A 14,766-nucleotide genomic window follows, 5' to 3' on the forward strand; every position below is an offset into this window, starting at 1 on the left:
CTTGTCTAATGATCTTTACAATTTTTATACAGCTGCAGCTTTTAGGTCGGCTCGGTTCGTTTTGGCTATATAAAACCCACTCAGAGCTGAAACATCTTCGCCTGGTGACGACTCACGCATTTTCAAGCCAATTGCCAACTGTTGCAAGTTGTTGCTGTTGCTGTTGGTGTTGTTGCCAATTGTCTGTTGGTTGCTTTGGCAAACGAAACGCTTTGCAAGTAAATCCACAAAAAGCCATTTTGATTATTTTCACATTGGCTGCGCAGTATTCCAATTTTTTTTTCTTTGCTGTTGTTTTGTTTTGGCCGGGCTTTACTCGCACAATAAGCTGGGCCAAATGCAGACAATGGAAATCAGTTTTAATGGCTAAAGACCATAAAAGCGTCATGGCTCATAATTCATTTTTGTCGTTTGGCTGCTATCTCAGCGGGGCAGCGCTGCCATTTCACACCATCGACGTTTATCGGCGCTTTGATTTGGCCCACTCGCTGGCCAATTGGCCGATATGCCAATCGCCATTCGTAATGGGTGAAATGGGGTGGCCCCACCGCCGCCACCACATTTGGTAACGTTGCGGCTTTGGGCATCGCACAATTTGTGGCATGCCACAAGCGCCGCTTTGCCCCGCAGCTGCTCCATTTGCATGCGGCTCAAACCAGCTGGGCCCATAAAATTTCTAAGCTCATTATTTGCTCATGTTTTGAGCATTGGCTTTTGTTGTAAATAAAACAGAGAGAAGCAAAAAACTAAAAATAAAAATAAATAAAAACGTACAAAAAAATAAAATAAAATTTTTAACGCTTGTTTTTATATTTTTCTGCTGCTCTCCGATGACAAACAAAGTGAAAGTTTTTGTTGTTTCTGTTTCTGTTGTGGGTTTTGTCTTTGCGGCAGCCGAAACGTAACAACTAAACAAAGCTGCGGGCCATATTTAGTTACATATATACATATAGGTACTTGCATACACATACATATATACACAATGTACCTATAGACATACATACATTTCTGCCTTTGTCTCGTGTTTTGGCATGTCAAAGATCATACAACAGCCGGCGTTGACCATTTGCCGTTGACGGCTCTCTTGACCAGCTAACGACTAGGCGATAAAAATTTGTCACATGTTGTTAAAAGCCATCAGCTTGTGAGAGTTTTTATTGGTGTTCCACACACACACACCCTATCTCAGGCGTGCAATGGGTCGTATGCGCAATTTTATGTTGTCGTTGTCGTCTCCAGGGATTACTTATGGCCCAGGTTGAGACGCCACTAATGAGCAGCTTGCCACTACGTGACCATGAAAATGAATTTGTTGTGCCTCTAAAATTGAGTAAAAGGGTTGCAAATTGTGTTGCAAATAAGGAGTGTTGTGTAATGTCTGCATCAAGTGCTGGATATTTAAACAAAAAGAGCTGTAAGACAATGCGATGATTTTTTTACTAGGAGTCAAATCTAAAACTAAAGTTTGTTTTGTATTTGACTTAAATTAAGGAATTGTTATCACTGTTTTTTTATCATTTAAAATTAAACGCTTAGTTTTAGTTCAAGCTTCTAATTAGTCAAAAACAGTGTAGTAGAAAAAACCTATAGGAAAAACACAACTAGTCAACGAACAAATCTAGTTTTAAATTAATGCTTAAATGCAAAGAAAAAATCAAATCAAAGTTTATGCTTTAACTTAAAGCTGATAACTTAATTATGAAGGTAAAGTAGACGTGTGCTGTTTAAAAGCGCGGCGAGCTTCATTTAATATCTTTCCACTTCAATCTTTAATATAATTATTTTTGATACATTTTCGAGAATTTCATGATTGTTCTATTCGTTTAATTACCGCACGTACTGCATTAAAAAAAACAGTCAACAGTTTGTCTATCAACTTTCCGTTTGGTTTTTGTTTTATTTTTTCTCTACCTCAGTGAGTCATTTTGTTAATGCTTATCGTTTGAGCAGCTCATGCCGTCCATTATCGCTGCTGGCCAAGTTTAAAGGAACGTTTTGCCAGCTTTTTGCTGTTTTTATCAGTTAACAGAGCCTGATAAGCCATATTAAGCAAACTCAATTGAATGCGCTTTGAAATTGCGTTGCCATTTTTGGTCGCACACTAAACGTTATGCAGAATGTGCGAGTGTGTGTCTCTGTGTGTAAGTGTGTGTGTGTGTGTGGGGCCACATATTGTGGCAGGTGGGCGCAGCTGCTATGCGATCGTATCGATACGTATCGTATTGGCATTGGCTCCGGTGGGGCTCTCTGTGCTGCTGACAAACTGCACATAATAAATAGTTATAATATGTACTTGTATTTTGTATAAAATAAATCAGAGAGCTGAAAGTGAAACGTACCGGATGTTGGCAGATTGACAAAATGACGGCGCAACGCCAGCGCCTGAACGAAACTGTGATTATATAGAGAGATAGATTAATCGCTTGGGTGGCTGCCAGTCCATCTATATGTCCATCCGTCCGTCTGTCTGTCTGTCTCTCTGGTTGGATGCATTGACAGATTGTTGCTTAGCTGGATGCATAATCGCACAATCATGCAGTCATTGGCACATTAAAAGCGACAGGCCACGTACAAAGAAACCAAATGCAACAATAGCAGACTTGGCCATTTTTTTTTCTTTTTTCTGTTTGTTGTTGCTTTTGCAACTATTTGTTGTAATTGTTATTGTTGATCGCTATTGTCAAAGTGCAATGAACAGCGAAATTAAATGCAAGCCAAGTAATGCGGAAAAGGGCGTGTTGTCTATTTGGGACAGACTGCAAAACAAACAACATTTCCAAATTCTATTTCAGTTAATGGGGCGTGGTTATGGCAACAATTGGCCAGCTCGGGCACCAACTGTAATTAGAGACGTGCAAAGTTGTCGAAAGTGAACAACTTCCGGTTAAGCGGCGTCATATCAAATCGCGTGAGCCAAAACAAAATTATGGTCAAATGCTAATTGGCAGAACGAGCGACAACAGCAACAACAATGCAAAAGTGTGAAAAGTTTTGTGTGAAAGCGCCGCCAACAAATTGTGGCAACAATGAAATATTGACAAAAATTTGTTTAAAAGCAACCAAACGCTGCCAGGCTAGTTTTGCTATAACCCATATGCCAAGACCAGGGGGGCCAGGCCATGCTATATTATGCTATATACTATATAGTATATACACTTTAGTTAGCTAAGTCCCATGGCTGGGGTGTCTGGCCAGCGGCCATTTTCACATGTTGGCTGGCAGCGGCGGAAAAAATCGATTAGAAATCGCTGGCAAATGGACAGCAAGAGGTGTGCCCGTTGGCCACAAAAGACAGCAACAGCAACAACCGACAGCAACAGCAACAACAACACGAACAACAACAACGTCTGTCAACAACAGGCAACACTTTTGCTGGCAGCTAAGTCCCCAAAGGATACGGTTACATATTGACGGAGGGTTCGTCGGGAAACTGTTGCGAGCCAATTTATGAACGTTTATCAAAGCGCAAGCGAAAGTTCAAATAGCTGCGAAATGAAACGAAATTAAAGTGGCCAAAAAATTGCTATTAAAACTATAAAACAGTTAATTAATTAAGGCAAACCAGAGTCTGGTCAAACGAACCAACAACTAACTGAACACAAACCAACCGCCACTGACCACTGGCGCCTTATGATGTGTTAACCAAGTTGTTAATAACTTTTTTTTTCCTCTTTGACCAGTGTCTGTGCTGCATAATTTATGTGCTTAATTAATTTTTTTTTTAAATAATAATTTTGCGGAACATTTTGTAGCCTGGCATTACATAATTTTTATCTCTGCCTTGCAAATGTTTAATGGGCTTTAAAAATTGTATTTTTTTTTTTGTTGCTTGTTTGGTAGATAGACTTGTTAGTTAGTTAGTTGGTGGGCAGTCTTTGGCAGTGGCAATCGTGCATAAAGCGCTGTGATTTATGGGTAACTGGAGCAACAGAAATTGGGGCCAATAAAAAATGACTAAACTATATTGGCTGGACGGGACACAGTCGAACTAGTGTGTGTGTATTAAAAGCTAACTATTAATTAACTAAGATTGAAGTGTTATTAATGCTTCTTGCTTAATTCTCTAAAAAGTAGATTTTTCGTTTGTTTAAACAGGTTTCTTCTTTTTTGACAGCTTTACACAGCTTTAATGCATTTTAAGTAGAACTGCGTTCATATTGGATAAATAAAAAATCAATCTTGAAGTGTAGTGTAAAAGGCTTAAGGAAAACACAATCACCTAAAACAGATAAAAATTAAGTTTTAAAATTATTTTTACTAAAACATAGCGCTAATTTGCACGACTGTGGAAATATTACAAAAACAATATTTTCCTTGTTCAAGTTTTATAAAAATACAAATTAGATTATGCACATGATGAGGTTTTATCTAATTAGATAAAGTGTATTTCTGAGCTGATTCATTGAGAGTTCTTACTTGAGTTGTTGTAAATTCTTATATGTAATCACAATTTAAGTTTTTAGAAGCTTTCAAAGCACTTGCCAAGGGCTGTGGGAAATGTTGTCATAGAAACTTTTTTAGAATTGTCTACATTTTATTTATGCCTTATTTAATACAACACAACTGGCAAAAAAGTATTTTTTATTAAGTAAGCAAATGCAACTTTAATAAGTCGACTTAAATAATTTAGATAATTACAAAAATGTTGGTAGGCAAAAAGAAAAAAGAAAATGACTAAGCCATGCCACAAAAATAACAAACAGAAAAGTGGAAATGTGACAGGCGGACGCTTCGTCACTTTGTCCAACAACCGATGATTTTTTACATTGCAACAATCGCAGTTGTTGTTTTTGTTGTTGTTGTGTGTGTCTTGTAATTTGCCGTTGTTGTTTGTGTTTGGTGCTGTAACTGCTTAACAATTTATGTGTGTTTGTGTTTTGGGGTGCTTTGTAAAAGTGTCGAAAAATTGTTAATTTAATTACAACACTTGCATCGGTTGAGTGCGACGATTACCAACAAAAAGCCACGGACACAGACGCCAAGCACACATTTTAGACAATTGTTGCCTTTGTTGCAGTTGTTGTTGTTGTTGTTGCTGCATGTTTGGTCTTTTGGCAATTGCCACATATGAAACATGTTGCAAGCAGCACACATGAATTTTGGTTTTTTTGTTTTGTTTTGTTTAATATTGTTAGAATTATAAAACTTAAATTACAACTAATGGCGTCTAATGGCTGACTCTGTCTCTGGGCCTCGCAGATGTTTAGTTTGCAGTCGCTGCTGACAGCCAAATGCAATTGTCTATTAAATGTATCCTACTTGCTGGCTTGGCCAACGCACAATGGCCCAGCCCCAGCTCCAGCCGCTGGCCCCGCCTCGCCCCGTTATCAACTCCAAAAGCGTGGCCTTAGCTCGTGTTGCGTCAGAGGCGGCCGGGCCGGGCCGAGCCCAACGCCAACATGAAAACTGCATTCAAATTGAATTTGAATTGAAAATGAAAATGAAAATTACATATTATTGGCGTAGTCCATGCGCTGCGCAATGACTCTTCAAAATGCTATAAGTCATGTACGCTGGCAGGCAATGCAATTAATAAGCGCTCCAAAATGCATTATAAGACACGGCTTAATTACACACAGACACATGTACAGAGTTAGATAGACAGTCATATGCTATATACACATTTATGTTATGCAAACGCCACACTAATTGAAAAGTGCTGCACTTCAAAAGAAACCAAACTGTTTTCTAGGCCCGCTCAAATATCATCGAACAAACAAGGTAAAAAGTAGAAATTTCTTGAGAGGCCGCACGAATCGCGGCTAAAAGTAATCACAGTAAACAATGAAGTGCGGAGGGGCGCGGGGAGGCTGGGGGAGAAACCACTAAACAAAAGCATAAAAGACAAAAAATAGAAATTTTTGTAGAAGCGCAGTGAAAATTTGTTTTGCCAGTTGGAGCGTAGCCAGCTTTAACCAGCTAGCATTACGTATACGACGCGTTGCACTTCGAGAAATAACTAAGCGAAACAGTAGTAAACAGAGCCTAAAATCGATCAAACTAACGTGCCAGGCACGTTTAAAGAAGCCCGTGGATGATGGGGTGTGGCACATTGCAAAGTCAAAACAACAAATCAATTGTCACAGTTAAATGTGTTAGCTAAGCGACATTGCCTTTGCATTCATTGAAACAGACCCCCATCGATTTTAGAGGCCGAAGTGTAATTTTAAGTTTAGATCTTGAATCATATTCTGTTTCGATTGAGTTTTAGTAAAAGCTTTTATGTTTTCCAAACTGCACATTATTCCTTACTCTAGGGAAGTTCTTAAAACATCCAGACTTTATTTTTCCCCTTTTTTTTTATATTATATATTTGTGTGTAGTTTCTTGTATATGATTGATATATAACTCTTTTTTAATTATTTGTTTTAATTATATACAGTTGTTGGATTCCGGTTTATTGTCTTTTGTTTATTGTTTATGATGAGTTGTATTATTAATGGCTTTTGTGTCTGGTACTACGGGCATGTACTGGTACAGGTACATATACAGCTATAGATATTGACGGGTATTTCTATAAATACTCGCTTAAACGACTCGCATGTCTTGTCAACATAAGAACGGTTGCTGCTGCTGCTGGTGAGTTGGCGAATAGAATTTTTCATGCGTTGGCTGGCGTTTCGATGTCTAATCTAACAGCTCAGCTGATTCATGTGGCAAGAGCCCAAGCCTCTTGTTTGGTGGGCAACTTGCAACTCAAGTGGTGGGCAGCTTAATTGAGCGCCAAGTGCTACGTGCTACAACTCTTTTCGTCTGTCATGGCCCACAGCGATAATGTTGTTGATGATGACGATGATGACGATCAACCCAATTGGGCTGCAGAGTTAATAAAAAAAAACCCAACTTGAAGATTCAGCAATGCGTGGCAGTCGCTACAACAGACGACAGTTTTCCGCCCACGCTGCTCCGATAGCTGATGATGATGACGACGCCTCTTATGGAGATGCCGCCACACTACATCTTCTTCTTCTGTTTATTGAGATGAGGCGCAGCTTGAACAACGCCTTGCTTGCTTGACAAGAAACCCCTTGTGTCTATAGCTGATACATATAAATATGTATATGTATTTCTAATACTTAGAAGATAATTAGCCAACTGTCTGCTTGGTCAACTTGTGGGCCAAAGGCCAAACTTGGCTGGCTAATTGAGCAATGGGTAGACAACAAAAAATTAAAAGAAAAAAAAAAAGAAACTTTGAAATCATGTAGAGTCTCTTTTCGCTTGGCTTGACAGTCATCTCGACATTGAGCGCTTATGAGTGACAGGCGACGTTTCAATTGTTCGGCTTCAATTTCGTGGTTGACAATGGATTTTGCTATATAATTACACGATCTTCAACTGTAGCTGTGGATGTAGCTTCCCATGGCTTCGCATTCGCCACGCTCCACAGGCAAAGCGGCCACATCTGACAGGGCTAAAAACCAAAAAGAAAAACAACAAAAAAAAAAAAACATTATACAAAGATAGAAAAAAGTATTAAAGTGCATTGTGCTTATGCAATGGCATATAAAAAAAAAAACACAAATTATGTGCTTTACTTCCTGGCCCGACTAATTAGCTGTTAAATAATGGCCCAAAATGCACCGACCCAAGTGAATGTGGGCCAATTGTCATGCTTCATTTGCAATCTCATATTTTGCCCATTAAATTGACCAACTTTTCGTAGCAATCAAGCAACAGTCAATCGCTCAGTCAATCAACTGGCATGCAATCAGCTTGAGTTGTATATACATTATTTTTTATGATTATTATTGCCGAGAACAGCGGGTCGAACATTAGTTCTTTGATGCCTATAGCCACATGTATGTGTATACTTTTAGCACTTACCATTTGTTTGATCGATAGCGGAGCGAAGGAATTTATGTTTATCGCATGTGAAAGTTATCGAGAAATATTCTCGTCTAGTGAAAGCGTGCGGCGGTTGTGACATTTTGCTGCACTCTGCTGCAACAGCTGCTGCGGCTGCTGCACAAAGACTTTTACTTGGGCTAAGACGTGCTGTTCTAGTTGCAGCGACTCATGAAAGATTCGTCGACTCGAGACAAACAAACAACATGATTGTCACAAATTGCCAACAGCATGCTGCAATTGTTGCTGCTGTTGCACTTTTGCTACAGTTTTCTCCTTGGGTCAGCGGCCCGCGCTGCGCTTTAATTCATCAATCATAATTTGTATGTCATTCACTAATCGCTTTACGCTGCTCCTGAACTCCAGCGATTGCCACACGATGATGAATTGAATGTACTGCCTTTTTATTTTTTTTGCTTTAATAGTCTTTTTTCCTATTGTGTAATTAGCTGGCTAAGCTTAAAGCTCACTAATAATGCTACAGGCTTAGGTTTTCCCTCATAGCCAAGGCCTGCTAGATCTTAAGCCGTGCAGAGAGATTTGAAAACAAGTTGGTCTGCTTTATCCCAGAAATCTTTGCCACGAAATAAATATGCTTAAAATGCTTTTAATACAGATTTGTTTCCTGAGTGAATGCTGTTTATATTTTAAGATTCAAATGCATGCTAGTTTAGTTAAAACAAATTGAATTGTGGCTGTGCGTGGGGTAGGATTTGAGATTCAAATGAATTTTATTGTGTGTAAGGCTTACATGCCAAATATGCTTGCAGTAGTTATGTTAATATTTATATAGAAATAGTTTTCACTTTCTTCTTCCTAAAATATTTGTCATTGTTATTTGAGTAACTCATATTATTACTCAGTGGTTCATAATATTTTATATCGTCAATTATTAGCAGCGTTGATCAAGAACTAATGAATTTGTGGAATTTTATTTTTACTTTAATCAATTTTCATTTGTAATGGAATTAAATGAATCCACACCCAAATTTGCTAGCTCTAGCTTATATAATCTGTCTGATCGATGAATACAGGGACAGGGCAGTATTGTTATACAGTAGGGCACACAAACTGTAGCTGTTAGCCACAACCATTGAAATATGTGTCAAAATGCCAAACAGTCAAGTAATACATATTGTGATATAAAAAAATATCGATTTAAATACAATTCCTTGTGCTTGTTTGCTTACAGAATGACGGCTTTGAACTACCCGCAACGCATGGCATCTGCAAAACAGACGGCAGCTGCATTAGCCAACACAGAAACAGCAACAGCAACAGCGGCAACAACTGCAGCAGCAGTGGTGGCCACGCACGCGTCACAGAATTGGCCAGCGGCGCCATGGAGTGCTTGCCATTGAGCGGCGTCGGTGGCGGCGGCGTTGTCACACATCATCCGCATCTGATGGCAGCGAGCGCTGCTGGAGGCACTGTTGTTGCTTCGCCAACGGCAACGGTGGTTGTGGGTGCCACATATCCGCACCATTTGCACCACCATCATCATTTGAGCCACCATGCGCCGTACAGCAATAGCTATGGCAGTCATCCGCATCATCCCATACACAGCGAGCAGACCAAGTCGCTGCAGGAGCTGCAGCATGAGGTGGGCGCTTTGTTGGAATTCCGAGATCTGGTCATCGAAACGTTTCCCGATCTCAAGCATAAAATGGCCTCCATGTCCGCCACACCATCTACGCCCAGCTCTGTGGGCGCGCTAGGCGGCAGTCACTCGGTGGGCGGCGGGAGCGGTGGTGGAGGCAGCTCCTCGTTAGCATCCAGGTGCGTAGGCGACATAATTTCAAACCAGTCAGAAATCTTTAATTCTTTTGTCCTATTGCAGACGTGAATGGGAGCCCGGAATACGCATGAAGCGCAAACTGTCGCACAAGGAACCGTCCACAACAACGGCCGCTGCAGCCGCATCCGCTGGAGCTGAGCCGTCGTCCTCGTCGCTAACGCGTAGCCGCAGTAACTCGCACAGCGGCAAGAAAGAGCCAAAGAGCGGAGAGAACAACAACGGAAGCGTTGTACAGGACTCCGGCTTCTCAACGGAGACTAGTTCCTCCAAGGAGGGCCACAGTGCTTCCTCCACCAACGGTGCTATGACGGTAAGTGGCAGAATAATTGGAAATCTAAAAGACGGCAACGCTCACTTAAATATTTGTTTCTCTTGACAGGTGGCCATAGCATCGAACCGTCTGAGCTGCGCCGAGTCGGATGATGAGCTGCTCAACCTGCTGGATGTCATACACCGAAAATCGAATCGCTTACGCGAGGAGGTCGAACAGCTGCAAAGCTATGAGCGCCAACAGGGGGATGCGGCGAAGGGCCACAAAAATGCTATTGGCATGACACCGCAGCAGTTCCGAGAGCAGGTGGAGCGAATCAATCGCGAGGATATCAAACAGTTGCGCAAGGAGCGCGATCGTCTGCTGGACAAGCTGGCCGAAATGGAGGCGGAAACTTTAACGGGCCGCATTAAGGCGGCCAAGATGAACGATCAGGTCGAAGAGTTGATCAGCGTCAAAAAGGATCTCGAAGAGCAGCTAAAACTGGCCATGGCTCAAAAGCTGGAGCTGAGCTCGCGAGTGCAGCAGCTACAGTTGCAGCAGCAGCAGCAGCAACAACAACAGCAGCAGCAGAGCAAAAGCTCATCCAGGTAAGCAGCTAAATGAGTTAATGACTCACTGAGCTCTCATCCCCAATTTAATTTAATTGCAGCGCCAGCCAGTCAGAGCTCTCCAGTCAACGCAACTTTTTATCCTCTGCGACGACGGTGCTCTCCAACAGCAGTCGCCCCAGTCTCAGCAGCAACAACACATTCCAGCCGGTTGTGCTCGATCAGCAGCAACAGCAACAGCCAGCGCCGGAGGCATTCCATCAAAGCTCAGGCAGTGATACAGCAATAGCGGCAGCGAGAAGGCAACAACAGCAGCTGGGACGTTTGGATGGTGTTGTGAGCACGCCTGGCGCCCGGAATACCAAATGCCGGATTACAGACTCCAAGCGCTTCTCGGCCATTTTGCTGGAGACGAATGTGCTAGAGCTGCAGCGGCACCTGCTCACGCTGACTGTGCAAAATCAGGTGCTGGCCCAGAAGCTGGACTCGTCCAGCAAGTCAAAGTCGCTGCTGACCAAGCGGCTGGACAAGAGCGTAGAGGATACGGAGGAGCTGCGCTTTCAGTTGGAGGAGAAAAACATCGAACTGGAGGGCACAAAGGCGCAGTTGCGCGTCCTGGAATCCCGGCTGCATGGCAGCAGCACTACCAATTCGTATCTGAACTCCTCCTCGCAGCATGACTACGAGACGAATCGCTCGTCGGCTTCCACCACGCTGATGCTCAGTCGTCGTGGCGTTCCCGACTCGGTGGATTCGGCATCAACATCGGTATCGGCGGCCATGCCACGTTCCGATCAGATAAGCACGCCCAGCATGAAGGCCATGGTGCCGCTGGCCATGGAGGAGCTGCAGCAGCACAGCAGCAGCACCGAATCCGCGCACGAGCACGAACCGGAACGCACGCCCAATGATTCCACGCAGAGCAAGACAATGGTCAACATCAGTCCCAGTCCGCTGGGCAGCAGCACGCCCACCGCGGCCGCCGGCAGCAGCAGCATTGCGGCACGCGTCATGAGCTCCAGCGTGGGCGGCGTCAGTCCCTTTGAGCAGACGCCGTTGCGCAGCCACGCTTTTCGCAAGTTTAACAGCGCCAGCAAGCCGAGCAAGATACCGCTGCCGGGCAGCAAAGCGGCCGCCTACTTTGCGGGCAAGCCGCCAACGGGTCGACCCTCGACGGCGGGTCGTTCGCCGCCATCGGTGCATAACTCCAGCAGCGTCTCTTATGGCAGCAGCAGCAAATCCTCGCTAAGCCGCAGCACCGGCAATCTCAGCCAGAGCTTAAAGCGTGGCGATTCAGCATCCAATCATTCGCTGAGCACAAACACCAGTCGCAGTTCGACATCGTCCTCCATACCGCTGGCCACCACACCATACTCATCCAGCTCGGCTGGTGGCAATCGTAGCAGCCACACGGCCACAACGACTCCGTCCCCGCGCGTGCTCCAAAATTCGCCATTGCCCAAGCTGAAGCGCGAGACGCTCAGCTCACGTGTGCGTCACCTCGACTCACTTTCGCGCGCCCAACACTCGCCCGAGCAGCAGCAGCTCAACAACAGCAACAACAGCAGCAACGGCAGCGGGGGCGCCTCGCACAAAAGCGCCCAGCTGAGCACCAGCGGCAGCTCAAGCTCCATTGCGGCACAGTTGAGCACAACGCTGCGCAAGGATCTGCAGCTGAATGCCACAACGGGGCCATCCTATCAGCGACGCGCTGCTGCCATTGGCAGCGGTGGTCCAACGGTGGTGCGTCGCTTTAGCAGCGCCTCGGCGGGCAGTGCGAGGCTGGCGCGTGAGCGTGAGCGCGAGCAGAGCAATGATCCAATGGCCACGCCCACGTCCAGTTATGGCGACAGTGATAGTGGCAAGGTACGCACTTTAAAGTCAACATTTTTGGGTTGGTTCAAATGAATAATATACTTAGTTACGATATTGATACTGATACTGATAATAATGATACATATACGTCTATATATACTTATCGATAACTGATTACTGTTTTAATACGCCTTCGACTACGAACAACACAACAACAACAACAATAGAAACAACAACGAAAACACGAAACACATTTCAATGCCAGTTACAGTTACCAATATATCCAACTCGCCGCATACCTTATATATACATAATAGAAATCATACGTTGTACACATACATTATGTCGACGCCCTGAAATAAACCCCAATTTGTACAGAATATACCTATTTGCATAGAAGGTCCCATATGCTTTTGTAATTTCATTTCATTTAGAACGAAATGTTTACTAATCTTTGAATTTGTGTTTTAAAACACAACTGAAATGCTTAGGAACTAGTTCTTTTTGGAAACTTAAATAATTTGTTGTGCACATTACATAAGTGAAATGTTCAGGAACTAAATACTTTATAGATGTTTAATAGTCAAAACAGTCAGAAGAATTTTAAGAAATATTTCAAAAATATATTTAAAAAGTTCTATGTTTAGAAACTGGTAAATTAATTAAAAATTGAATACTAGAACAAAATAAGTTTGAAAATCAGCAAATTGAATAATTTAGTCAGACTTTCAACAAATCTATTGATAAAGTTCAATTCACTTCTTGTATATTTAGAGCAACGTTTAAAATAATTGTAAGAGAAACTAGTTCATTTCGTTGTCTCTGTGTTAATTCATGTATTCGCGTGCAATTCTTGTCATGATAATTGAAATTCCAGCAATATCGATCTGCTATTTTAACCAGGTATAATTTTTGTCATGAGAAACCTCATTTAATATGGAATATGTGTATTCGGATCAAGAGACGCTACGCATAAACGTGGTTACTGTTGTCTCGTTTTGGGGCTTATTTCATGGCGCGCATAATTACATGCATATTTATTTATAAATAATACATACACATGCCTATGCATACAACTAACCTACGATGCATACAAAACATACATTATATATATAAATAATATACTATATAGAACTATGTGTATATCTAACTAACGATCGTTAGGCCAATAGATTGTGTACTCTTGTCGTGCCTATGCAAACAACAAAAAAGTTAATAAGAAATGACAGAAAACCCTTCTCGTCGCACTTCGACTTGCCCGCAGCGTGCCTGACCTTACCCAACTAATGCCCCTCCCCCCTCACTGTTAGCCCCCACCCTCGTCCAGCAGCCGCCTGCCATCGAAGGGCTTATCAAGCAAAGGCAGCGTCTTATCAGTTGTATTACATTTTTTTTTGTTTTTTTTGTTTATTTGGTCATTGACCAGAGTGAAAGGTGCCACCTCCACTGCCTTGCCTTGGAGCGGAGCAGCTATGCAAATTAGTCGCCGCAGCTGCCGCTATATTTAATTAACAGCAATTGCACGCGCCACAACAACATATGTATTCACTTCTTTCTACATATATATAAACATATATTATTATTTTTTGTACATACTCGTAAAACAATGCCTATATAAGTATAAAACGCATAAGTGCAACAACATTTACCATATAAATCATACTCGTACTCGTATCACATTATGCGAAAATCATGTAAATTGTTTATCATTATATATATTATATGAATATTTAAATATCGTTATTATAAGTTGTACTTCTCCTATCCATCAGGCAGTTACTCATTCGTGTGTGTATGTGTGCTAAGCATTAATTGTAACTATTATTATTTTGCGTGTATGTGTTTAAAACTGATAACTGTTATCTATACTATAAGTTGATGTATCTACGTACCACTTACTTACAATTTGGCCTAATTTAAATGCTAATTAATCATTTATTATGATCATGGTCTAATACATATATAACACATATGCATACATACGCAACACACACATACATTTACACATATATATTTAGAAATATAAACAAAAACAACAACATTAATAAATTGGAACTTTAATTTTGCTAAGCCGCTGTTGCTGCCATGCGCGAAATTTTGATTTTGGCCACGCCTACAGCTTGCCTTTAAATTCTTGCCCAACATATATTTTCATATATCATCATCATCATCATCATCAGCATAATCATCATTGTTGCCATGTTTCATTCTCAGCTTGGTCAGCGTTCAAAACTAACCTCAAAGTACTCAAAACTTGTTTTACACTCACATACAGAAATCACGGTCAAAACTCATACTTTGCTAGAAAAACAAAACAAAGTTGTATACACTAAATATTTGTATCTAATGCTGTAATTTCTTTTTACTTTTACTTTTTTTCTTTCTGCGCGTTTTCTCGCTCTATGTATGTCTACTCCACATGTAAAAAACCAAACGTAAACCCAACAAACAAATGTGTTGTTTACCCGTCTGTTGTTAAAAAT

General features: G+C 41.9%; 1 protein-coding gene across 4 annotated transcripts in view; it reads left to right on the top strand.

The window, feature by feature from the left end:
* The window catches only part of LOC115772134 (nuclear pore complex protein DDB_G0274915), a 54,461-nt gene that overhangs the window by 37,112 nt on the left and 2,583 nt on the right, over nucleotides 1–14,766 (top strand). For 3 of the 4 annotated variants that reach the window (XR_004019021.1, XM_030718114.1, XM_030718116.1), the window contains exons 2-5: nucleotides 9,041–9,627; nucleotides 9,689–9,956; nucleotides 10,026–10,507; nucleotides 10,570–12,334. Coding sequence is in view for 3 of the 4 variants with exons in the window: in XM_030718114.1 (XP_030573974.1) it covers nucleotides 9,041–9,627; nucleotides 9,689–9,956; nucleotides 10,026–10,507; nucleotides 10,570–12,334 (3,102 nt within the window). In the remaining variant the exon portion in view is untranslated. Of the gene's footprint in view, nucleotides 1–8,902; nucleotides 8,974–9,040; nucleotides 9,628–9,688; nucleotides 9,957–10,025; nucleotides 10,508–10,569; nucleotides 12,335–14,766 lie in introns of those variants that run through there. The other variant, XM_030718115.1, reaches the window with a different exon arrangement.

The sequence above is a fragment of the Drosophila novamexicana genome, unplaced genomic scaffold, assembly GCF_003285875.2.
Source record: "Drosophila novamexicana strain 15010-1031.04,08,12 unplaced genomic scaffold, DnovRS2.1 tig00000108-arrow-pilon, whole genome shotgun sequence".
Lineage (NCBI taxonomy): Eukaryota > Metazoa > Arthropoda > Insecta > Diptera > Drosophilidae > Drosophila > Drosophila novamexicana.